This window comes from Dreissena polymorpha, chromosome 3 (assembly GCF_020536995.1).
Source record: "Dreissena polymorpha isolate Duluth1 chromosome 3, UMN_Dpol_1.0, whole genome shotgun sequence".
Classification (NCBI taxonomy): Eukaryota; Metazoa; Mollusca; class Bivalvia; order Myida; family Dreissenidae; genus Dreissena; species Dreissena polymorpha.
The window spans coordinates 74526972-74554035 of NC_068357.1; the positions used below are offsets into that span (position 1 = coordinate 74526972).

The 27064-nt window shown below is 34.3% G+C and overlaps 5 protein-coding genes across 12 annotated transcripts in view; 2 read left to right on the top strand and 3 right to left on the bottom strand.

Annotated features, from left to right (window-relative positions):
- The window catches only part of LOC127874778 (low-density lipoprotein receptor-related protein 11-like), a 33346-nt gene extending 18115 nt beyond the window's left edge, over positions 1 to 15231 (bottom strand). Inside the window, exons 1-2 of the mRNA XM_052419394.1 lie at positions 14807 to 15231; positions 10540 to 10852 (exon numbers count right to left, since the gene is read on the bottom strand). Of these exons, the coding sequence (XP_052275354.1) occupies positions 10540 to 10852; positions 14807 to 15181 (688 nt within the window). The 5' untranslated portion in view covers positions 15182 to 15231. The remainder of the gene's footprint in view (positions 1 to 10539; positions 10853 to 14806) is intronic.
- The window catches only part of LOC127874777 (pleckstrin homology domain-containing family G member 1-like), a 290411-nt gene that overhangs the window by 179592 nt on the left and 83755 nt on the right, over positions 1 to 27064 (bottom strand). The window lies entirely within an intron of this gene.
- Positions 1 to 27064, top strand: part of LOC127874784 (protein-L-isoaspartate(D-aspartate) O-methyltransferase-like) — a 169562-nt gene that overhangs the window by 40509 nt on the left and 101989 nt on the right. The gene's annotated exons all lie outside the window — the stretch shown is intronic.
- Positions 1 to 27064, bottom strand: part of LOC127874779 (low-density lipoprotein receptor-related protein 11-like) — a 179220-nt gene that overhangs the window by 18115 nt on the left and 134041 nt on the right. The window lies entirely within an intron of this gene.
- The window catches only part of LOC127874788 (uncharacterized), a 212690-nt gene continuing 188184 nt past the window's right edge, over positions 2559 to 27064 (top strand). For 2 of the 4 annotated variants that reach the window (XR_008047092.1, XM_052419420.1), the window contains exons 1-2: positions 2564 to 2857; positions 17499 to 17850. Coding sequence is in view for 3 of the 4 variants with exons in the window: in XM_052419420.1 (XP_052275380.1) it covers positions 2847 to 2857; positions 17499 to 17850 (363 nt within the window). In the remaining variant the exon portion in view is untranslated. Of the gene's footprint in view, positions 2858 to 17281; positions 17851 to 27064 lie in introns of those variants that run through there. The other 2 variants (XM_052419419.1, XM_052419421.1) reach the window with 2 other exon arrangements.

The window sequence follows — 27064 nt, forward strand, 5'->3', positions numbered from 1 at the left end:
GTATTGGTTTTCTCTAAAATAATAATATTAGCAAGAAAACAAATTTGTTTCATTAAAAATTGCCCTCATATTTAAGCAAAAAATAAGTCCCTTCCAATGGCCTACTCAGGATTCTGACCTTAAGAATGTTTATCTTATTACATGTATCAAATTGCTAATATTAGTAATACAAGTATTTGCAAATAATCAATGAAAAGCGTTAACTCACACATATTTTTTATATGTATTCCCATTTATAATTATTAATAAACAAAACATATATTTTTAACAGTTTTCTTGGTAAGAACTGTTTTTTCGTTTGTTTGAATATAATGCATATATTCTTTTTCTACACTATGACAAGTTTTATGTCAAACAGTAAACAAGAGATGTGTTTCAGGCTTGGCGAAATTGCCGGTCCGCCGGTCCTGACCGGCAGATTTCAATTTGGTCCGGCAGGTTTAACAAGAATGTCGGTCCTGGTGACCGGCAAAATGTGAAATGATTGCAAACAAATCTTTTTTTTTTCAAGTTGAAAATTTGAAGAGCAAATCGCTTACTACATCGTGAACATGAAATCGCTCGTTGTTTTGATGTTTGCTGTAGGTTTGTTACGTACAATTAGCAAATCCAACTTGTTACACAACACCTACTTTAAACTCGTTTGCAAAATCGCCAACTGCGTTCTAACAAAAAAGATCTTGATAGCTTTTACATATTTTTCGAGTAGGATAAGGACAATAAAATATGGTATCGTGATCAACACAACCATATGCATACGCCATTTTTCATAAGTGTAAAGAGTACAGTGCATTATGGGGCAGAGCTTTCATTGGACGAGCGAATTTAAATTTAGATTGAATGCAATACGATACATGTACAAAGAAATGTTTTTATTGCATTATATGCAGTGCCATGTAAAAAAACGTGCTTCCCGGGGACTTTCTGATACTGGTCAAAAATGAAAATGAATCTCTGTTAACAATTACACTGCGTTAAATGTAAATAAATCGTCTTTTTTATTTAATTAATTACTAGTAAACGTTCTGAAAAATGAAATGCCTTAATCATTAAATGTCAGGTAACGTGTTTTGTACTGTGCGCAGTATATTTTAACAGCCGCTCCAAACTGCAATCATATTAAAGTAAGAATGTTTAAATCGTTTCGAATAACTTTAATTTGATAATTATTCGGCTTGCACATACGTTATTGAAATTATCGCACCGAACCGTTCTAATAGGGAATACATGTAATAAAAACTGACACGCGAATTTTTCACAACATGATTGACATTACACAACCGATTAACACCAATTAGCTGCCAGTGTAACCTCTAAGCGATTAAAATCAATTTAACGGCCGGTTGAATAAAGAGATCAAGATGTGATCGCTGCCATTTTTGAATTTTCTAGTTAAGTTGTTGTTGCTTTACGGTCCGGCTGAATTTTCTCCGGACCGGCACATTTTCTGAAATGCCTGTCCGGATGACCGGCAGATTTTTTCTAATTTCGCCATGCCTGGTGTTTGTCAGAAACACAATGCACCCTATTGCACCGCTTTTTAATAAAATTTCAATATATCATTTGGCAGGTTTAGAAATTATCTCCCTTTAAAAGCTTATTACTTCCCTTGGATTGTATATTTTGACTTTTGACCTTGAAGGATGACCTTGATCTTGACTTTTCACCACTCAAAATGTGAAGCTTCATGAGATACACATGTATGCCAAACATCAAGTTGCTATCTTCAATATTGCAAAAGTTATCGCAAAAGTTATCGCAAAACTTTAACCCAGGTTAAAGTTTTGGGACAGAATGACAGACTGACAGGCCAAAATCAATATGCCCCCGATCATTCGATCCGGGGGCATAAAAAGTCCCTTCAAATGAAATTATAGCTAACTATACACATACATATTTCATATTACATTTTGATATCTTGATAACCTCTGTTTGTTTTTAAATGACCATGCTGGTATGTTATCACTTTAATCAAGTATTCAACTAAATTAATCTATCCATTACGTGACTTTATTTACTCATATATTAACATCTCTTACTTATAACTATAAATAAATTATGATGGCTGTTTATGAAGGTAATATTTAGCATAAAACAAATGTTATCCTAAAAATGGGTATGCACTCTAAAAAAACGATGAGTATACTATGATGCACTTGATAATAGTAGAGCATACATGTATTTCAAGTAAATTTCAACAAAAGTCAGTAAGGAATTATCAACATGTCCATGCACCTATAATATACATTATATCTTAACCAGTTAGTAATGTCCATTATGGATCATTATAAGTCTGTATTAAGAAACACAGGTTAATATCTTGCAATCCCAGACAAATGCATGGCAGAGTAAAACAATGGCCTCAACAAACCTTTCTCATGAATGGGTTACAAATTAATACAAAATAAGGACAAACGGCGCAAACTGGCAGAAATACTGCTTATCATATTTGATGGTTCAAAACAAGATATACAATCTTTCAATGATCCTCGACAGTTCAATATGTCAATACATATCTTCATGTATTGATACCATTTGAAGATAAAAACTACTGACGTAAACATACAGTACTCTGATTTCCACTTTTTGAATTGAGTTTCGTACACAGTACTGATGTAAGCAAACTAAAGGCGTGTATTAAAGTTTTAATGTAACCTCAATGATCAATCAGGAAGCAATCTAAACTGACTTTGAACATAATAATGAGGCGTGAAGGTGTTTTATGAATAAGGAGTGCTACAATTGTATTCAGGATTTTAACACAAGTCACTGCATTGATATATATTAAGAAATGAGCTAGTGTTCCAATTAAGTGCTGGATTTTACCACTTCACCTGTTTGCCATCATGTCAAGAAGGTAAACCTCTTACAATGATTTATCAAGTATTCACACAACTAGACCATGAAGTTTTCTTCATATTTAAGATCTAATTAACAATTTTACACAAAGTTTAAAATAAATGGTACATAATTCCATTTTATACATTTGCATAGTGAATTTACCTTTAAACTTTTTTTATATAGTGGATTTACCATTAAACTTTTTCTGTATCAAAACATAAATTGTAAGTAATAGGTCAGGTGTTAAATGTGTAGGAATTTAGCTAAAGCAGAATGGCAGGGGGTGAATCCCTTCCATTTAAATGCCACACCCTTGAAAAATATTTGCCTATCCCAGTATTATTCCCCACAGTTTTATAATAAGTCCAACCCTTAACAGGCCTTGAAGAATTTTTCCAGAGCCACTCGCCCTGCAGGGCGAGTAGACCTAACAATGGGACCACTCGCCCTTCACTTTAATTTACTATATATATTTATAGGTTAAAATTATAGTTATGATCAACCAGAACCTTTTTGTAAACTTTCTGTTTATTAATAATTATTTTTTCTGTTTATTTTTAATTAAATATAAGAAGTATTATAATTAACCAGTTATGTATTATTATTTTTATTTACAATAAAATGAAATTTTATTCTTCACGGAATGACCAATATATTTAACTGTTTTTTTCACTTTTAATTGATTAGCTAAGAGCACTGACACCTACGAAAAGAGCGCAGCCGATTTCGAGAATTAATTTTACTGTGCCTGCAGTGACATCATTTTTCATTGTCAAAACAAAAGTGCAGTACTGTTTCTTTGTGAACTAAACCTATTTTTTGTTCATTCAAAAAATTGTTCGCAATTTGTATCAATGTGGCAGGAGTTCTGGAACTAAATTTATATTTCTCAACTCGAAAAACAGCACTTGCCCGGTCATCGAGTATTTAACAAACTTTACTCGCCCGACCGTCAACTTCACTCGCATATGCGAGCGGTTGAGTGGATTCTTTGAGGCCTGCTTATTTGTGTCCCTCTTTTATTTGTCAATGTTTTCTTTAAAACTGACACACCCAAAATCTTCTTTAATAATGTAAAATTCAGTATCACTTGGTATCAAATCACATCGTTATGACAGGGTTTTTTTACTATGAAAGTGAAGCCGATAGTCGGTGTCTTCCCCTACCATAATTTTTTCCTTTCAAAATAAAATTTCCCCTCCAAGAATATCATTTTTCACGAAAACATCTTTTTTTAGCATTTATATAAGCATTAAATCGAATATTGTTAATTTTGATTGCTTAATTATCCATCGCAATACTAGCTCATTTGCAGTGGTCGCGAAAACACGTTAAAATTGAAATTAGCGTCTACAGAGTTGGATTAGTAGATGTGTAGTTGAGGTTCCTGTTAATTTTTGCAAAGTCATGCGGAACATTTCACACTTTATTGCTGTAAATGTTGGTAGAAGAATTCTCAAAGTAAACGTGCTTACATCTGAGTTGTTAAGGGCATGCTATATAATGTATAATATATATATATATATATATATATATATATATATATAATATACAATATATATGCTATCATATATGTAATGGATAATGGGAAGTCACTCTAAATGTAATTATTGTTTGTTAACGTTTTTTTATGATTTTGACAGAAAACTTCTTTTTGCAATTGGGAAAAATGTCATCTAGATTTGATTGGGAATGGGGTTGTTTTTTTGCTTTTGGAATGCCTGCATTTACCAGAGACACAGACAGTGGTAAGAAAAAACCCTGAAATAAGAGTGGATGAATTATAGACATTGATTAAGACAGTTTTTATTTTTTCCCCAAATATGTCTATTTCGCTCTCTATTTTCCCCTTTCACCCAGCGTCCAGCGCCTTCCCCTTTTTCTAAAAAAAACCCTGTATGATCAAGGTAGATATCTCATTGAATGTATGGGATATGCTCATATTTCACTACTGGAGTCAAAACAGCACAATTAAACCACCTTCGTGTACATATTTTCTAGTTATCATACAAAGATATTTCATGAAATAGGTAACCCTGCCCCTTTTCAGGCCTCCCTGACATTTTTTCTACTTAAATTGGCTTAATCCCTTAATGTGATTTGAAATACCAATCATGCTATTCCAAGAACATGCTACAAAATAGACAAAATAAGGGAAGGGAGGGACCAACATTGAGCATACAGTACACTCCACGCATTTCCCCCAATTTCCCTCGTTACTCCGCGGGGATTGACCTGGAGGGAGATTAAGAAAATCCCGCTATACGCGGCGTTTGCATGATTTTGGACGCGGCGGTTAACGATCGGCAAAACTGATAAGCCGACACAGCGGCCCTCGGCGTTGGCAACACGGGGGAAACTCCGCGTTTTACGAAATAACGATCAAATTAACTTTGTTTGACTTCCTGATTTTCAAATAAAATATCATTTACATGTATTACAAGTACATTTATATATTTATTTATATATATATAATTAAACATTAAAAAAACAACCAAGATACAGTACACTCCACGCGTTTTCCCCAAAAAAACGCGCTCCCTTTCGCGGGTTTTTTTCTGCTAGCGAGTGTTCACGCGGCGTTGGAAGAGCGAGGTGAACTCGATAAAACGCTTGGCGTTACGTCGCGTTCGCTAATTCCCGCGGCGTGTATTACTTTTAAGTGGGAAAATAGCTTTTGCCAGATTTACCACTGATTACCTGTAATAAAGGAATAGATAAATGACTATAGAAGCTTAATCCATAAAGAGATTCAACATTTTGTTATTACATAAGCCATGCATCATACACATGATACTAAAGCAATGTGTTGATTCATCATTTTATCAAATAATCATGACAAAGAAAGCCAGGACATGATGATGATGATCAGCATTATCCATCGACAAAAATTGTTCATGTTTTTAAAATACCAAAACTTCGAAAATATCTAGAGTTACCATGTATGTAATTTTTAACAAAAAAAACCCTTTTACATTCAAATTTTGTGCAATTTTCTTTTTTGCCCAATAAAAGATCACATGATTTGATATACATTTTAGTGAAAATTGAGTACTAAAACTAATAAATGATATGTATTATAACAAGGGCTGTTTGTAAAACATGCATGCCCCCCATATGGGCTGTCCGTTGTACTGGCAGCCACTGTGTGAATACGACTTTTGTCACTGTGACCTCGACCTTTGACCTTGTGACCTGAAAATCAATAGGGGTCATCTGCAAGTCAAGATCAATGTACCTATGAAGTGTCAGGATCCTAGGCAAAAGCGTTCTTGAGTTATCATCCGAAAATCATTTTAATATTTCGGGTCACCGTGACCTTGACCTTTGACCTTGTGACCTCAAAATCAATAGGGGTCACCTGAGAGTCATGATCAATCTACCTATGAAGTTTCATGATCCTAGGCATATGCATTCTTGAGTTATCATCCGAAAATCATTTTACTATTTCGGGTCACCGTGACCTTGACATTTGACCTAGTGACCTGAAAATCAATAGGGTTCATCTGCGAGTCATGATCAATCTACCAATAAAGTTTCATGATCCTAGGCATATGCGTTGTTGAATTATCATCCGAAAATCATTTTACTATTTCGGGTCACCGTGACCTTGACCTTTGACCTTGTGACCTCAAAATCAATAGGGGTCATCTGCGAGTCATGATCAATCTACCCATGAAGTTTCATGATCCTAGACGTATGCGTTCTTGAGTTATCATCCGGAAACCATTTTACTATTTCGGGTCACCGTGACCTTGACCTTTGACCTAGTGACCTCAAAATCAATAGGGGTCATCTGCGAGTCATGATCAATCTACCCATGAAGTTTCATGATCCTAGGCGTATGCGTTCTTGAGTTATCATCCGGAAACCATTTTACTATTTCGGGTCACTGTGACCTTGACCTTTGACCTAGTGACCTCAAAATCAATAGGGGTCATCTGCAAGAAATGATCAATGTACTTATGAAGTTTCATGATCCTAGGCCCAAGCGCTCTTGAGTTATCGTCTGACAACCACCTGGTGGACGGACGGACGGACCGACCTACCGACTGACATGAGCAAAGCAATATACCCCTCTTCTTCGAAGGGGGGCATAAATATTGTAATATATCTTGCAAAAGTAAATTATTGTCTGTTAAGTGTGTTTTGTTTTGTTAAAATGTGTCCTCACACTGAGATTTCTATCTTTTGTTTTCGATGATGTCTACAACCCACAAATCACCACAATATCAAGTGGGTTGACTGTTTTACATACATGTACTTTCTTTGTTCTAGTATATGTACAAGTAAACAAAGTTTAAGTCCTATTTATACAAACGGATACAAATTTTAATAGTTTAGGGATTTCAATTAAAGCAGAATCCTGCTTTTTGATGCAAGCATTTTGCAATTAATTACTCACTTTGACTCCTGAAAATCAACAGCAATCATTTTGATGCAAATTTAGCTTGACAGCTTAAAGCGGGTATATACGATTTTTTATATGTGTTTAATTGTAATATATTGATAAAATATGTTACAATAACACAAAAAAGGCAAGAAAAATTATACATTAAAGCCGAATTTCATAAAATGCAGCAAAGGCAAATTAGCGCCCCGAGCCGATAGTGACGTACATATTTTCCTACAATAACCGAAGCATTCGTCTTTGCAGTAGGATCGGAGATAGTGTTCGTGTGTCGTATGAATAGATATCGTTGCAGGAATTCAAATAAACCGTTAAACTAAGTTTAGATGCACATCGTACATGTATGGTATACATGCTGGCGAATTCGGCTGTACAGCCGTTTTCAATTTCAGAATTAAATATCTGGCTTATTTCGCATTTTTCGACACATGTTCTTCTTAACTTTTATTTTAATTTATATTGAAATATATATATAATAAGTTTTTTACACAGTTTATATAAATTCATAAATATTTGACAAAATCGTATATACCCGCTTTAATCAATCATTTATTTTACATAATAAAAATTGTGTTAAATTGCATAGTTGCATAATATTTGAATTAATTGACTTAGAAACATTTCCAGAGAATTTAATGAGTATTTACTATTAAAGGATAACTCTGTACTTAGGGTTTTGACCTCTGAAATCTTACCTGAACCCTTAAATGTTCAAGCATGGTGTCATTTTACTCCTTGTTTTCAAATTTCATTGAGATGCATGTATAAATTTGTATTTGTTTGATTATTTTTTACTATTTGTACTTGTAAATATTTTTTGTGTGAAATTATATAAGAAGAATAAGACCACATCATAAGCGGTACAAATGCTACATGTATTAAAGGTATACTTTTTTATACTGAATACTTAAGGACACATATTTTTCATGAAAATAATTGATAAATGAGTGAATTTTCTCTTGTAAATTGACAAATATTTTGACCGCTGATTTCAACCCCTAATACATGTAGAAACTTACAACAAGAGCCGGTTTAATTATAGTTAACAAATCATCGAAATTAGACAAGTAATCAACTTGAATTATCAAACACTATTCTGCTGTAACATGTGCACCAAAACAGAGAAAAAACATTAAAGGTTAAATGTAAACACATTTTCAAATTTAAAAACAACTTTACAAGTTATAGAAAATATCAAATTATGCGAAACTAACTTTTTTGGAGAAAACGATACCAGCTCTTAAACCGGTCTTACATAAACATAAATTTAGATCACCATGAATTTAACTTCCAATCACAGAAAAAATGCAAACCAGAAAAAAACGTATACCAAACACATGGGCGTCAGAATTGCAACCGCCGCAGCCCCAATATTTTTAGATGCAGTCTTCTGTAAAAATAGGTTTCTGTACATTGTAGCTGCATTTAATATACCAATGACTCTAAACCCCGTCACCTTTGCATCCAATGTGATGCATACTATAAATAAGGCACACACAAGTTGTAAGTTACCACTTTAATGACAAATCTGATTTCTTTTATGGTGACGATCCTTATCTGGTTGGTGTATTACATGTAGACTATTTGATCATTTAACTCAATTCACTAAAATAATATTCATATTTATATTATTTGCAATCACTATTGTTATAATTTAGCATATTATCTACCCCGGTAAACTAAAAATGCTTAATGAATGTTAAATAGAAATAATTAAAATATGCATGTCATGGCATATTCTTAATCAATTGGGAATTGTTTAAAAGTTAACGAAAACAAAAGTTTAGCTAACCTACTAACTCAATTTTAAGCAATAGTTGTAGAAACAATTAATTCATTAATCAGGGTTCTCAAGTCAATAAGAGCCGGCCGCCGGCCAAATCGGCCGTTTGAAATCAGATTGTGGCTGGATGAAAATCGCTCAGATTCGGAAAATCTGCAATTTACTTTTTGAAATTTGCGTGTCTTTTTGGTAATTTTGCTCCTTTTTTGCTATTTAGCAATAACAACAACAGCAATGAAAAGGCGTCAAAAAGCAGTCAAATATTTGGACGTTATTTTCATCACATGTTGAGTTTTTGTTCCTGATTGCTTGCGTTTTTTGTGTTAATGCAAAGTTTTTGTTGTCGTGAAAGTTTGTTTTAATTCAATTATGTTTCAAGCTAGAAGTGTCATGCAAAATGTGCATGGTAGACAGACGATCAGGCCTTTTCCGTCCATTCCTGTAGGGCCGAATTCTGCCCCAAACCCAATCCAAGAGTTTTTTTCATTTATCTTTTGTTAGTTAAAAAAAGCTAAAATTCATTAAATGCACAAAAAATGCTCAAATTTAAGTGCCTGGTTGACCATTAAATTAACCATAAAATGGCCCAAAATGCAGGAAATGTTAATTTAGTGCTCAATTTTACAAGTTTCAGGGTGAGCATGCCCCGGGACCTCTCTAGAAGACCTGTTTGTATCACATTTTGGCATGTTGGCTCAAAAGTTATTGAGAACCCTGATTAATAACTGTTTTTTGAAAAAGTATAGTGACACAGTTTTTAGGCTACCATAAAGTGTTTAAAAGGTTGTTATTGTCAATTACTTTTACAAATAAGCTTTAATTGATGCATTTGCACAAATATTTTTATAACGTGTATAAGTTATCCTGTGCCTTAATCTTCATTATGTGAGCTTCATGGTGTCCCGCCACTCCTACCCACACAATTACAAACAACTGCAGGAATTTCTGGCTATTAAGTGATCTACAATACATGTACTTGCATATACTCGTATACTCATTTTTGTGGACATTTGTTGAGGTTGTGGACCACAGAGAGTAAACCGAGTAGTTATATTTTTTACAATCCATAAAGTCTTAGTGTGATGTTTGACATGATCTGAATAAACAATAACTGGCTTAAACAGTTGAAGTGCAAGATCCACTTCTTATTTGCATACACTTTCTTATAGGCTGATTGGTTAACCATAGGAATCACTTTAAGAATTTACTTATGGGACAGTGTAATGTACTTTTTCGTAACGAATTTTTACAAAATGGATCAGATCATGTTCACAAATCACAAGAACTGGTACAGGCAAAATAGTTTTGATGCGTTAACTGCAAGATATTTACAATCTTGGGAAACAAATTGCACTGGGCAGAAGGTCTGGAGATCTTGCATTTAATTGCCGCCCTTTTGTCATTTTTGTTTGAAATGTTGGCCGGGCAAACCATCCCTTGGCATGTCTGGTTCAGTTTTGCTTTTTTAAGTTAAAAAAATGATACAGAAAATAAATGCCAATACCTGGTCTTGAAGAGGCCACTGTTGCTTTAGGTGGAAGGTCTGTCTGGGTTGTTATTGTTGTTTGTTCTGTTGTTGTGGTGGATACAGATTCCTTAGGTTTTAGTGGTGCTGGGAACCGAACATTCAAAGAATCGTCATCTTCTGAGTGAAGATTGTTCAGCTCGTTTTCATGGCTGTGTGTAGCCCCACCAGGTGTGTAGCTGTGTGAGTTATGAGCCTCTTTCGATATAGAGCTCATCCAGTAGTCATGGTGGTCAGCAAATACACAAACACTTGAGTCTCCGCATTGAAACAGATAGCAGTTGTGTTCTCCCTGCAATCAAAACAAAGTGTGATATATATATTATTCCAAATAATTGTAATCTGCGCAGATATTTGACAGTTTCTAATATGACACTCCCTTGGAATAAAATGCTGGATGGCTGAACAGGATGATCTGTGGCATGCTTTATCACCAGTGCTTACAACAGATGGATACGCCGTGCTGGAGAATCTGAAACTGAACACATAACAAGAGAGAGACAACACCACCAGAGACCACCAGAGATGGACAATCTTATACAGTGGAATCTGGAAGTGGAGTGGCATTTACGAGCTACAAGAGGTAAGACACTGGGAGATGAAGGCCTATCTCCAAAAGAAAATCGTATTCCCAGATGTTGTTCAAACAAACCTAGGCCCTGACATAGTCATCTGGTCTACAGTTCCAAAGAAGATGATACTCCTGGAACTGACTGTCCCTTGGGAAGAAAGAACTGATGAGGCAAATGAAAGGAAACTGTCAAAGTACCAATAACTGCCAGATATGTGAAGGGAGAGTACACCACCTGGATTTTCCCCGTAGAAGGATTTAGGGGCTTCCCTGCACAATACGTGTGGAAAGGTCTAGGAGCTTTGGGCATCAAAGGCAGGGCAGGAAAAGCTCTGTATTGGTCCTTGGTAATGGTAAGGCAGCAGAGACTGCATCCAATTAAACAACATGGAAGCCATCACAGACAAACACTGCTGCCCCACCATTAAGAGGAAGTTCAGAGATAAGGGCAGTCTTCCCGAAACTCCGTCGGACCTACGGACAAGTCCAGGGCCCTCAATCTGTCAAATCCACGGCCTAAATTCGGCCGCATTCCCCCTACTAAAAAGTATACTTTTTTCCCCTCTTTGGGGGAAAAATCCCCCCCAATGTTTTTTTATTTTTTATAGATAGATGTCTCATGATTACTATATCTCAATTCTATTTTAATTTAATATTGTCAAACATACTAAATTATGAAATAAGCAATGAATATAGTGCAAACATGTACAAATGTAATAATTAGATAGTAAGTTAAAAATCCCCCAAAAAGGGAAACACCGCGAAAATTCCCCCTGCTATGGGTAGCGACCCGCTTCCCTTAAAATGGATTGAGGGCCCTGATGTCCAACACAAACAGTCAAGGGCCAATCGAAATTCTTAACTCGTCGGCCCAAAATGTCCGACACAAATATTTTCTGGTTTTCCCAAGAAATTAAAAGAAATTATAGAACATCAGCGAAATATGGCGGAATACGCACTTTGCTGATTTTGTGAAATACGAGATTTTGTGAAATTCGTATGTCAGTTAAACCCCTGTTGATTGGTCAAGTCGTATTGTAAAAAATCGGAAATTATCTGTCCCTGCTCGGTGAAAAATGTTCTAGAAATACATTTGGTTCCCTGCTTATTGTCGACTAGTAAATAAATGCATGCTTCAAGTCGGGATAGGTACATTTGACCATCATTAGATCGACTTTTTGTTTAAACAAAAGTGAAAGTTAGACAAAGCAACAGCTTGCAGTTATCAACGATATCGAGGAGCACGCACGGAGTTTAACGGGGATTTATAACCAGGTGATTTCGTTTTCATTTTCCTTCTTTTGAATTAAGTAAATTTGTAGTAAATAAGTAAATATACATAATGTGGATGTTTTTGAATGTCGCAAAGCCTGAAAATCCAAAATGGGTTGCAGATGCAAACGCCCGTGAGCTAGTGGAAAAAATACGAGGATAAGCACCTTCTCGTAAATTCGTTGAGTCTTGGAAGACAGGCAGACCATGAATTCGAACAAATTACTTTGTTACTCAAAACAATGTGATTAACTTAAGAATAGACTGACGCTATCGTTTCTTTCCAGAGCAATTGCCCCCAAGAAGCCTGAGCCTGGACACTCGCATAACGATGAAGAAGACTGGGAACAAGATGACAGTGGAAATGACATTAAGCTTTCAAATAGATACGATACAGATAGTGATTTTATTAGTGACTTTAATAATGAGGAAGTGGATGTTAACAAACTTTGTCTTTGTTACTTTACTTTGTTACTCAAAGTAATATGATAAACAATAAAATGATAAAGCAATATTTACGTATTTCTAATTATTTACATTTTTCTCAGTTTTGTTTGAATTTCACATACAGTACAGCCAAAGCGGAACAAACGTATTTCGCGATCCGCGGCGGCAAGGCGAAACGAGTCGATGCCGCGTCAGTCGTTGAAGCCGCGTCAGTATGCGGCGGCAAGTCGCATTTCGCCGCGAAACTTCGCATCTGTCCGCCGAGGCATGCCGCAGTCCGCGACATGATGCCGAGTCGATGCGATCATAAAATATTTTTTTTTAAATTATTAGTTACATGTAGTAAACAAATTTTGAAAGAACAATTATAATAATAATTAAAATCATAATAAATTTATTGTGCGCGGATTGTATTAGCATATACATGAAAGCATAGTTAATGTTTCCAATTATTAAGTTTGTTTCCCGCCCGTAGCGTATGTATTTCACACATAAACAAGGTCACGTAATTATGTTTTCGCACATACAAGTGGTCAAGGCTCCAGCATATGGTGGATTTATAAATTAATTGCATGTTGATTCCGCTTTTATATTTTAGCTGAGAAAATTAGCAGTTTGAAGCCACATCAATAATCAAGACGGTGACGACGTATTTGTAGTTTTGTAAATTATCAGCTTATTACAACTATTGTTTAAATATGCGTATATAAACACGTTTTATTTTGTTCATATTATACAGTTTATATCGCTACTTATTACCCGATAATCCCGTATATTCCAGTTTTAAAGCAAATGCTGGTAAATATTTACGATACACAAACATTCTCGATATTTCCTTAAGTATCAAATACATTTGGGCATTTGTTACTATTTATAGAGATGATGAAATAACGTCTAATCGGGGCGTTTTTTTTCTCCACTGAACACGCGATTTACGCCTGACGTGATGTTCATGTATTTATACAACACAAAATACACCCAAACTTTCCAAACGACGTTCTACATGTCTGCATAATTTTCGCGCGCTTTTTATGAAACAAAGGATATTTTAGCACTGTTTATTTGACGCTGGAATTTGCCAAAGGACGCGTTAGCATTAAAATTCTGAAGTGTGTTTCGGATTACAAATATAATAATGATAATCGAACGAAACATAAACAGTTGCGCGTAATTAATTCTACACTACACATACATGTATGTACATGTAGGTGGATATCTTTTCACTCGATCCGCCGCGTACGTATGCGGCGGATTTACTCCGCGAAAGTACGCGAGGTTAATACAGACTCGGCGTCGTTGCGCGGATCGATGCCGAGTGCCACGGCGATACGCCGCGTGAACACACGATTCGGCCGCCGCAGACTAATAATCTGGCCGTGGCGTAGCCGCGGATTATGTTTGTGCCGCTTTGGCTGTACTGTATGTTCTTTGGTCTGACAGAATAACCTAAGGTCTGACAGAAAATTCTGACCAGTCAGACCAAATGTCTGTTGAGTTCGGGAAGTCTGTAAGGGGCGGAACACCTGATGACTGAAGGGACCTAGGCTGAAGAAGTGTTACGCAGTAACCACTGTATCACTCAGCATTTATCACTAGTTGCAACGTATTAAACTGAAGCACACTGCTAGGGCTTTGCAATTTGACTTATTTGAGAACTATATCCATCAAAACATTGTGATAAATCAGTGAATAATAACTGAAAGTTCTATCAACCAATATACACAGACAGTGATAACTTTAAAAGCTCAATTCACCCAACAAACAATTTTTGACTGGACTTAATTTAGTAACAGCTAGAATTGTGAAATCAACATCTACTGAGAGTTTTATGTATGCACTATACGCAAACGTGGCAGATTTTCAAGGAATATATATATTAACTTCATGTGCAATCCCCTTTGAACAGAATCTAAACCTTGTCACTTCAAGATATACATTCAGATTAGTTATTTTTACCTTATCTTGGTAAACAGCAGTGTCACAATCTTCATGTTTACAGCAAAGTTCTGTGCATTCACTGGGGCAGCTAACATTGGAGACATCCTGTAAGAATTTGGCTCCCTTTGCTAATGACTCTTCCGTCTTTATGATTGTTTCATTTCTTGCAATGAAGTCACAATCTCCGTTAAGTCTTCCTGAGAGAAAACGACACTGGGAATGAACATCAGAGACTCTCGGCAAGTCGTTTTCTGGGAATCCAAATCGCTTTTCTAACTTAGCCATTACATCTGGATCATTAAAAAGGTTATATAAATAAGGTGAAATATGTTCTTTTCTTGATTCAGATATAGAAACAAGAAAAAATAAACACACAATTCCGGAGTTCTTCATTTTTATTGATTTTCATGCATCTGTCAGCTTCTAACTTGTCAACTTCCGGAAAGAACAAATCTAACGAATTTATATTGGACGAAAATAGTTTAGGCTATTTATCGATTTCTTGCCATTAATTTACAACGGCTTGTCAATACAGTTTATGACGTTTCATAATTAAAAAGGCTTTTCCTTCAAAGAAGAGACTTATAAATGTATTCTTAATATTAAGAAGGATAACTAACGGATAAATAAATAAATCACAATTAGTGTGTAATACACATGTTGCACCTGTTTTAAACTACATTTTATGGCTGCTTTTATGATCGACCAGGCTGCAATCCTCTTTCTCCATACTAGCTCATTTTAGAAAAATATTTAAAAATATGTTTTCTTTTTTCCCCACTAAATCAATAATATGCAAAAGCAAATCGATATTGTTCGCACAGTTCCATTTGCACGTGGATGACTAGAGGAAACTGCACCCGCACGTTGTCTAGAAGTGACAAAGTGTCGTGAGTGAATGATTTAACATCGCTTTTTATAAAATGTTCATAAACATGCACACAATTTCAAATTGATATCTGAACGCGTTTTTGAGAAATTAAATTATAGAAATATAATAGGAGCGCCTATGAGAGTAATTGCCTACCGTACCGGAGGTTCCGGCTGTGTTTAAAAGATGGTCAAAGACTCAAAATACTCAGTACGCTCTTATGCAATCGAGCTAAAATAAAAAAGTTTTGGAAGACTTCTTGTTTTAACTGTAATCTAACGCAAAGACCTATATAATACAAAGGTATTACACTTCTTTGTTTAACGCGATTGTGGTGTTGTCGACTCTATGATCTATTTAACTGGCTTGTTGATTTTATTTAGTGTTGTAATGTGTTTGTGTGCGAAAAACATATATGTTGTTTATACAGGAAATCCTGATGTTCTCGAACTTTTCGGTAGATGATATTTGCAAGAACAAGCCTTTAAATAAACGGTTTATCGCGATTTATTATTCTTTTTACCACTGGAACTCCCGCCCATCAATATTGTCTATATAAAAGGGAGCTAAGTATCGACACTAGGCCTTATCTGTTATGCTCGAGCTGTATTAATTTTGCTTTTGTAAATAAAACAAGTTGGTAATAATCTGAAGTGTTTCATTAACAAGTCACAGCTATTTGATTTCAAAACTGTATTTTGAAGGTCGGATGGTACAGGTAAGCATAGTATTGACATGGTCTTACGTATCAGAAATGACTACCTAATACCATATCTAACTATTTAAGTTGCTTTAACATGCTGTCGCATATTAAAATAAGAATTAAATGGAACAAACGATGTGTTTGTGAAACACTATGTCCCCATATATTTGACCTTTGACCTTGAAGGATGTCCTTGACCTTTCACCACTCAAAATGTGCAGCTCCATGAGATACACATGCATGCCAAATATCAAGTTGCTATCTTCAATATTGCACAAGTGTGCATTAAATGAGCGATTTTGACACATATATTTGACCTTTGACCTTGAAGGATGACCCTGACCTTGACTTTTCACCACTCAAAATGTGCAGCTCCATATGAGATACACATGCATGTCAAATATGAAGTTGCTATCTTCAATATTGCAAAAGTGATGGCAAATGTTAAAGTTGGAGCAAACAACCACACCAAAAGACAGGACGAAAACAATATTTCCCCTACTATAGTGGTGGGGGACATAAAAATGACGCGTACTTTGTTCAGAACAATTAGAACGGCAATCATTAATTTAACGTCGACAGGCACCCATCCAACAAGGGAGAGAACTCGTGTAACCATTAAATATACGTTTTCGTCAAAAACAATTCTATTTGTAATGCAACCTACTTTGCCTAAACACCGTCTTTACCATTCTTCAATTAGCAGACAGCATTATTTACTAATTGTGTGTTATCGGCTGTTTATTATAAGCTCTGGATTGAAGATGTAAACCGAACGAACATCAATTCAAGTGAGTTTCGAACTTATTAGCGATTTTGAATCTGGAATTTATTTTTTCCCACAATTTACTCATTTTATGAGTATTAAAGTAATAGCGTTATTAAATAGGACGGGATTTAGCAACAACATAGAACTCCAATGTAAATAAATATTCTAACACCGCAGCCGTTGTCCCATATCGGAATTGAGAGTGCAAATAGGCATATGTTTAACGGAGTAGTGCGATGTTTATTGCGATTGATTCATAATTAAATTGTGCAATACATAATTGAGTGACACATTATTGGTGTAGTGTTAAAACTTCTGACGATCTGTACAATAAAGGAAATATTTGTAATTTATTATATATTAACAGGGAATACCGTCCCAATACCACAGTACAACCAATCTCCAAGAAAGTTGGGTTTGCCAGCCTAATGTCTTACAGTGCAACCACCAGCTACCCAACCAGGGTAGAGGCCTACCAACCTCGGAGTCCCCAGCGGGCAAACACGCCCCCTACAGACACCACTTCCCCCAGGGGTGGGGATGGACAAATCTCACCCAGGAGCGTGAGTTTCGGGAATTCCAAACGTGAGGAGGAGAAGGACAAGCGTAAAAAATATTTAACTGCTCGCTATGGACAACATCAAATGATGCTGATCAGAAAAAGATTGGCAGTTGAAGACTGGTTGTATGAAAAATTAAGGGATATTTACAATTGTGTGGTAAGTCAGACTCATAAAATATTATTATATTATTTAAGAGAGTTTATATATATTATGTTAGTGACAATTTATGAATAAGAAAAGGTATAACAATAAAATTGTATTAAAATAATTTATTTTACTATTTATGAGAAAACATAGTGATATTTTATTTTCATTTTGGCTGTGTCCATTACTAGCTGCTTGAGATTTGTTTGTGTTGTTTTTTAATTCAGAGAAGTCAATATAGGCAGCATCAGCGCTCTTTTTGATTGATTTGTGTTGATTGGAACCCCTCAATGCCATAGCTTGCAACTAGCAATCTTTTACAAACATCTGTAAACACTGAATCTTTAAACAATTAAACGGCCTCCACTTAGCTGAAAGTTAACCACCATGTTTAATATACCTCAGAAGAATAAGTTCATATAGTTGAAATTATTGTTACTATCATTTTGTGAAGAATAAAGGGTTGAATTTCTTAGGAGTGGTAAATCTTATGGTATGGTAATGAAATAACTAGTATCAGAAATAGTATGTTACATGTCAGACTGAAGATGAATACACAATTGTTTATATCGATTGCTGAATTTCCTGTTTCAAACTTGAAGAAAACAATCCCCCAGTGCTGTTTTTACGAATAAACAATATGCCAAGAATGAATTAAAAACCAGGAAGACTTTCAAGTACATGTTCAATTGTACATGTATGTAAAAGGAAGGCAGGGGCATGTGTTAGCCATTAAAACTGCTGTAAATTGATATAAAAGGCTGGGAATCAGGGGGGATTCAGGGGTGGATTAAAGGATTTTGGTTGGGGGGGGATAGCTGTTAAACCTGATGATTACCATCCATGCAAAAACAGAACAACGCAAAATCTGTGTAACAAAAAGAAATTGGCATTAGGTTACCTACAAAAAGATTGCAATCTTAAAAAAAAGCAATTCTGCAAATAGCTCATACTTGTCAGCTATTGTGTATGACATTAAGAATACCGCAACAATTTTTCTGCATAACCATAACTGAAATAAAGGGCAAACAAAATTCTAAAAAATTCTCAGCTAGAGTCTTATGCCTTTAGTATTGTCAAATCAGGCCATCCCTAGAAAAATGTCTGTTTTAGCTAAAGAAACTTCAGCGTACAGTTTATATAGTATTGACAGACCTGTACGCTGAAGCTAACCCCATATCGAAAGTCAACCAGAGTCATAACATATTTATGTCACGCTATAAATCAAAGAAAGCTCATTTTCTTGGATACATTTTTACATATATTGGTGAATGAAATACTGCATCGGGGATTATTTTAAGGTTCAAATGTTTCAAATGCATCTTACAATATACGAAAATAACTCTCATCAGTCTGAAATTCACAATTTTGACGCCATTGTCGCTTTGTCACGTGATGAGTTTTCATTTGGATACTTTCGTATCGACCTTGACATTATTTGCTGAAATTGTAAACATTACTTTCGTTTTCTGAAATCTATTATTAATGATAACAACTTACGTCTGGTGGATAATAATACTGATTTCAGTGTGAATCAGGTAGTTTTAAATAATATTTACTTTGAGTTTGTATTTACACTACAATTTGTTTACAAATAGAAATAACGTCATATGACCGTGAAATCTCGGGAGATTCGCATTTCAAGTAAGTCTGTCACATCGCTGTTTTTCTTGATATGTAAAAGCAGAATAGATAAATTTTAAATGTTTAAGATAGTATTTTGTGAAAGATTATATCAGTTAAATGTGAAAAATGTCAATCTTTCCGATCAAGTGGTTGATTTGGGACAATAACTGCATTTAAAAGCTGTTTTGGACCGATCTTTATTAACTGTCAACTTTTCGGGAATTTCTGGTTGACTTTCCTAATGGGGTTGGTCCATAACTATAAAGTCGCGCCAGTCAAAAATCATAAAAAGCGACATTTAAAGTTATGGTAGCCAGAACTATGTCTGTTTGTGATAACCAGCCTGACCTAACTAGATTGCCACCCAATTTTGTTTGAGGTCTGAATGCAATTTGTTGGCCAAACTCACAAGTAAAACACTATCTTATTAACATTCATGATCAGTCTTTTCCAAACTCACTTTAACCATCTGTCAAGCAAAGTGTGATGTACCGGTAACAATAATTAATAGATGTTTTATTATTACTTATTTTCTTAATTTCTTATATAAATCAATAATTATGTTTTATTATTACATATTTTCTTAATTTCTTATAAATATCAATATGTTTAAAATTTCTGATAATTATTAAATGCCCTGTAAGATAATATATAAAATGCTCGTTTTCTTGATTTCTTATATACATGTATATCAATGAATTTGTTTCAAATTTCAGATAAAGATAGATTAATGTAGATGTATATCGTATGATGGACAATTTTAATATCAATATTTCTTAGCTCGAGGATGAAATGTCAAATTGATGTACTCACTGAAAGATGATTTTGTGCATTTCCTTTAAAATTAGACCACTAGTACGCATATTATATGTACTTGGATGAGCAAGCAAATACATGTAGTGATTGAATATTTTACATTGCGACGCAGTATGCATGCATATTACTTGGATGAGCAAGCAAACAGTCATTGAATATTTTAAATTGCATGCCTGTCAAATTATGAGTATTTAAGTTGAGTGAAATCATGCACAAAAACACACTTGCGACTAGGTTTTTAGAGAAGCCAGTACACACTATACAAGCAGGGATGTCACAGTGTCATACTTTGTAATTTTCACGGGCAAAGCGCGTTAACGGTTTTGCTAGTATCTTGTTCATTATAATATTACTGGACTTTGGAAAGTATTTGTGTTGAGGTTTAAGCAGCAAAATAAATATCAATAAAAACTTTGTCTATGTCAACAGTTAGCATCCAGGGGTTTTTCAGCACTGTCTGCGCCTCCGGAAAACAGAGGCGTTCTCAAAGCAAACGGACCGGATCCCAAACCGAAATTATAAAAAAAACCAATTTAAAAAAAAATAATAATTGTTTTTTTTTTGTTTTTTTTTTCGAAAGAAGTGTCTTATGACGTATGATTATTAGATTATAAATGTCCAGCTGTGATGTGTATCATACCAACAAGCACTGCTGTGGTTGAGCGAGGATTCAGCACCATTAACCTGCTGTGCTCCCCATAACGCAGCACATTCACACAAACCAAACTTACTCATCTGATGCTTACCTGCATTGAAGGTCTAGATCTGAATGACAAAACATTGGAAGAGCTGTGTGATGCTTTCAAAAACAGAAAGCTGAGAAAAAATTTGCTGTAATTTGTGTGACTAAACAGTGTTTGTTTTGGTGAAATATATCTGCTATAAGTTTTTGACTGTACAGTTCTTATCTCCGAGTGTAACTGTAACTGAAAAACAAAATTGCAGTACTTGAATAATTATGTTGATCATGCCCAATATTGCATGTGTTTATATAAAGAAGACAAAATAACAAATAAAAACAAATTTATTTGTTAAACCAATGACTTATTTAAGCATGATAAATTCACAATGTTTTCCCAAAATGAGCCGTTTCATCGAAGCAAAAATTCCCCAAATGGACAATTTTGTCGATAAAAAATTCCCAATTTGGTCAGACTACTTTTCCCCAAATAGGCAGAAAAAACCCTGGCATCTTTGTTCAATTGAATAACGCTACTATATTTTTTTTCCGTTCAATTATTATCGCCACTAAAATTGTAAGGATGGGTCCTGTTATATAAACAAAAATTGGTTCCATAAATCACAGTATTTTACTGTAATCACCATAGATATCAATGAATATATGATTCTACTTGTATATGTATACTTTTTTTAATTAAATGCCCCTACATAGCCAACCACATGCCCTGCTAGGTGTTGCGTTATCCCAAACTATTTTTTAAGGAATGCCTTAATAGATCGACAATCTATTGAATAATCCTTTCTGAGCTCATATTTTATGCTATTTGATCACAGAGTGGAAATAAATTTCAAAACTGTTCATCTCTATTGAAGCATGCAACATGCATTTATGATGAATCAGACTGGGAGTGTGTTTTTTTCAAATTGAATATGTTTTTTGATGCTTTTTATTGAAAAGAAATGTGTACTGCACTTTTATTTTGCCTCATACGAAAGTAAGCTAAACAAGAGCAGATTTTTACTTTATTATAATTTGGCTTGCAGTGTTGTTATTTCATTCAAAATCAGGTCTGGTAATCGGCCCCATTCACAATTGGAAAAAAGTAGATATTTTTCCCAAATGGGAACTTAAAATTCCCAATGGAAGATTTGAAAGAAGATTTTTTTTTAGATCACAATATTCATGTCCCATCATATTATAAGTTCAACCTAATAGTAAATATAATACTGAAAACACCAATATTATCAATTTTGAAGCATTTTTTAGCAAAACAATAGCAACACTAATTTCCCAATTTTATAGTCAAAACACCGCAAATTTTCCCAATCCAAAGGGAGTCCCTGCCCCATTCCAAAAATGGTGAAAAAAAACACTGGCTTGATGTTTATTGACAAAACCGATTTATCTAAGAACGTATTCTTGTAATTATAAACTAATATTGTATTTGTTTTCGTTTTAAATATATTGTACATGACTGTGTTGTTTCCTCATTAGTTGGTAAAGGAATTACTGAAAGTAATTTACACTCTAATAGTATATCTTAACCAACAATCAGTTTGAATATGCCTACATGTAAACAACTTAATGATTATTGGAAAAGAGCTATCATGTACATGTAATACACTTAGTCTAGAGCATTGATTCATTACTGGTACTTCAATGTTCAAACAGATCCACATGAGGTCTTACAAATGTTACAATTTAAGTACAATTTAGTAAATAAATCAATCTTTGTTACATGCAATGTTACATTATGGTTTCAATGTACCATATATAGCATGCTGACTGTTAAAGGTTAGTAATGGATTGGCCATTGTTCATTGTTATACACAACTATCTGTAATCCTTTCAAATCGGCTTTAGATGGCAACAGATGTGTGACACTATCCGGTTATCACATATTGCCATAAGAGGTTTCATTGTGCTATTGAATTCATCAAATATTCAATAAGAAAGCATAAGATCGTGAATGTCTTGACATGGGATAACATTTGATTAGAATTTGTGGATTTTTGCTTATGTTATTACTGGTAATAAATATTTCCATAAAAGGATACCATCAAAACTCGAATGAATTATCTTTAAAGCTGCAGGTCCTAGGTCTATATACTTGCCTATTTGAATAATTTCGCTCTCTTTTTATAAAGGCCACATTCTGGGACAATCGGGTTTAATGCATTTTGCTTAAAGTGTGGACTCCCAGATGAGACTGCGCAGCCGGCCACACTGGCTTATAATAAACAACATTTTCCACCTTTCTTAAAAAAAAAAACATAAAAGGGGAAAGTGTCATGCTTGATAAGCCTTTGTGGATTGCACAGGCTAACCTGTGAAAACACTTGTGCACATGAAATAAGCCTTGTTTTCCCACAAGTGGTATGTGATGGATACACAAATCTATAAAGGTTTTGTTTCATGATTAAAAAAGGGTCCGACTATAGTATCTTTGAGTACCTCTGTCCTCACCGAGAATGTACTTGTTGTATCTCCATCTTTTGTATCTTTTAATGGATCTTGTGGACATTTGAGGCTTCTAAGGTGTTACCCACAAACATGCAAAACCTTTTGTGATTTAAAAGACTTCTTGATATTTTTCAGTACCATTATAAGACATTTCTATAGAGGCTTCGAATAATGTGTGATCTCCTGAAATTTGCATAGTTAATTTTGCAAGTAAGATTAAATAGAAAAACAAAAATAAATAATAAAATTTTGAATAACAAATATAAGAAAATCCTTGAATTTAGAGTTTTTCAATCTAACAATACTCTTTGCAATCTAGTTCAAATTTCATATTTTTATATTTTTTGTATTTATTTTTATTTTATTATATTTTTTAAAACTGGTAATCAAATGTGATTTAAGTACTGTCCTAGAGCAACTAGCAAATCTCTTTACTATTTGAACAGCCTTTATCTTATTTGCAACGAGTGTGATTTTTGAAATGTTACATTTGTAAGTTACTTATTAATTAAATAGCTAACATTTGTACTTGTATTTGTGAAATAGTCTAACTATTCAAATATAATAATGTGCACTTTTGACCATATTCTAACTTCTTCTGAAGGTCATTTTTAGAAAGTCGTGAAATATATACCAGACAGTGCAATCTATCTGTAAATAAAATGCTGTGCAAAGGTTCAGATTCATTAAATCACTGTAATGCACAAAACAGACTGTTTTTTTATGTTCCCAATGCTCTTTCATATAAATGTGCCATTTAAACTTATCTTGTAGATAAAAATGTAAGCATTGGCCCAAAATGCAGATAATATTTTTAAGATTATCAGACACCACAGAATATCTGATAAAAAATCAAGCAGGTTGTGCAAATATCAGCATGAAATGAAGATCTGCAAGATAAGATTTTGTTATGTTCAACAAATGTGCGCTTGAGTTTGAAATGCATGTGCATGTAAGATTCCGTCTTCTTTAATAGCAATCAAGATGGAATCTTATGACATTTAAATCTAACCTCAAATATGGGCTGGCTTATGTATTTGCGTTTCAGGGCTGGAGATTTTAAATCAATGAAAAGTTATTTCTTTGTTTATGTTTGGAAAAGCTTTAAAATCTTGTTTCCGCTGAAAGGGCAAAAGATTTCGAAACTTGGCTATTAAGTCTGCCAATAAATACTTGAAAGCAATGAAAGATATGGATTGAAAAGAGGTCTTGCAGAGCAAATAGGCCTAGATTTAATGTAAATAAATGTTTCTGATGACTTCTTCATTGAATAAAGAAACAGTTTGAACAGGGCTTTTGTACTGTCTTCATTCAAGGATTCCAAAATAGGAATATTTGTGTGGTTTCATTAGATTTGTGTAGGTACAAAGGTTTTCTTCTCTTAAGCATTTACTTGACTTTCACCCTTTCATGACAAGGGGCACGTTAAAAATTACACAATAATATTCTTTGAAATGCACATATGTATTTTGCTTTTGAAAAAATTTGTTTATTCAGTGAAAAATATGGGTCCAATTTAATCACCTCTTGATCTTTATTGTATAGGATGTTAGAAGCTCTTTTGGTTTGAAAGTTGTTTAATGGATTTTTTTAAACAGAAGCAACTGAGTCTCCAGAAAGTTCTGTATATATGACATCCAATTATTATGAAGTTGTTAACAAGCAGAACTGTATAATTTTGCATAAAAGATTGTATTGTTATTACGATACTAGAAGTGGCAACCACATGTTTCCAACAGCTTCCTTGGCATTTGATCAGGAAGAAGTCTGCACTGTCAAAACCAGCTTGAATAATGTAATTAATCCACTGCTGCCAAACATTCCCATCGATGCCAAAATGTGTAGTCTTTTCTTGGGTAAAAACTATGTTCTAAATAATAGAATGTATATAAATAAAAGAGTGCTTAGTCCATGTGTGCACTGTGTCTTTCCAGATTAGTGTGTGAAGTCCGCAAAGGCTAATCAGGAATGCCACTATTGCTTATATTAGTTATCATGTAGAAAGACAATCTTTCATAGAAAAATTCCATTAAAGCGCCCCTGATAAGTCTTTGCGGACTGCACAGGTGAAGAAAGGATGATAATTTGCCTGATTTGGATGCATGAAGTCCAGATTTCACACATGTTATATGTGAACTTGAGATGCTAATATATCTTAACTTTTGAAGACATACGTCAATATTTATTTTTCTATCCTTTTGAGAACAATGTCAATATTATCCAACACACTTTTAAGGTACTCAATGTAAGATCATTTGATTATATGTCTTGATTCTACCAGTACAAATGTAGGCGTATATATGTGATTGCATATTTATATAATGTTAAATCTACCTAACTCATAGTCAAATATGTGACGAAGCCACTGTCTCAAAGCCATGCAGTTATTGTCAAGTATAGAGTCTGGCTTCACAGACATATATTGTTGTTTGTCAACGCAAGAGAGCTTTATTCCATATAGTGGGTGATATTAAGTTGAGCTCATATTGTTTGCAAGTGTATCATGTGACCTCATCCCTCAGTCTGTGAATCTTGCATGGACTATTGCATTATTTATGTCTGAAACACATGTCATATTCCTAAAATACACACAGAATTTGAACATTCATCAAACAACAAACGCTTGAAAATGTTTAATGTTATGCTGCTTCGCAACATATTTAATAGACTTTAAATTACAAAAATGGATTCCACTTTGTGTTTTAAAAATGTAAATAAAATTATGATTTATAGGCTTTCAGAAAATGTTGCACTATTGCTGGTCTGTACAATAGCATTGACAATCACAAACAAAATAGGAACCATATTGTAATGAACAAGAGCTTATTCCTGTCACATAATACGTGATTTATTATAAATTCACTTTCAATGGAGACCCCAATTGTACTCTTTAGAAGTTGCTATCTAATCTATGAAGGCATATTGTATTTGTGGGCTAGTTGGGAGAACCATAATGTTCTGATAAGCAGATTTATATCCGAGCTTTAATATAATTAAAGTTGACATTTCATGGCAGGATGTAATTTAATGTGAGCATTTAGTAAATGGGAGCAGAAAAAGATGCAGATTGTGTAGCACAGTATTATCAAAGCGCTGAAGGCACTGAAATTGTTCGCTGTTGTCGTTCTTGATTAGCTTGTGCGCATTGCACAGGCTAATCAGTGTGCACAGGCTAATCTTATTTGACGTGCATTAAGCCCCGTTTTCCCTGAAAGCAGCCAGTATCAGGGTTTTTTCTCCACTTTTTGGGAAGATAGCCCATGGCTTTGGGATTGGGAATTTTATCAGCATTTTCATGAAATTGGGAAAATAAATTCATTAGCCTTTTTTTTCACACAACAAGTCCACTGATTAGGGAAATACTAAATTTGATATATTAGTAACTCTTTATAATCATTCAAATTAAAAGCACAAAATCATATAATACTTTGTTAGATGTAATTGAATTAAAATGGAGGTAAAATACGCATTAGACACTTCTTTCTTTTTCTTTTTTTCTTTTTTTGGAAATTGGGAATTTTTTGCCACATTTTGGGAAAAAAAGTATACTATTTGGGATTGGGAACATAGCCTAATTTCGGCTATAACATCGGGCCAAAAAAAACCCTGAATATGTACAGATTTCAATGATAAACACTA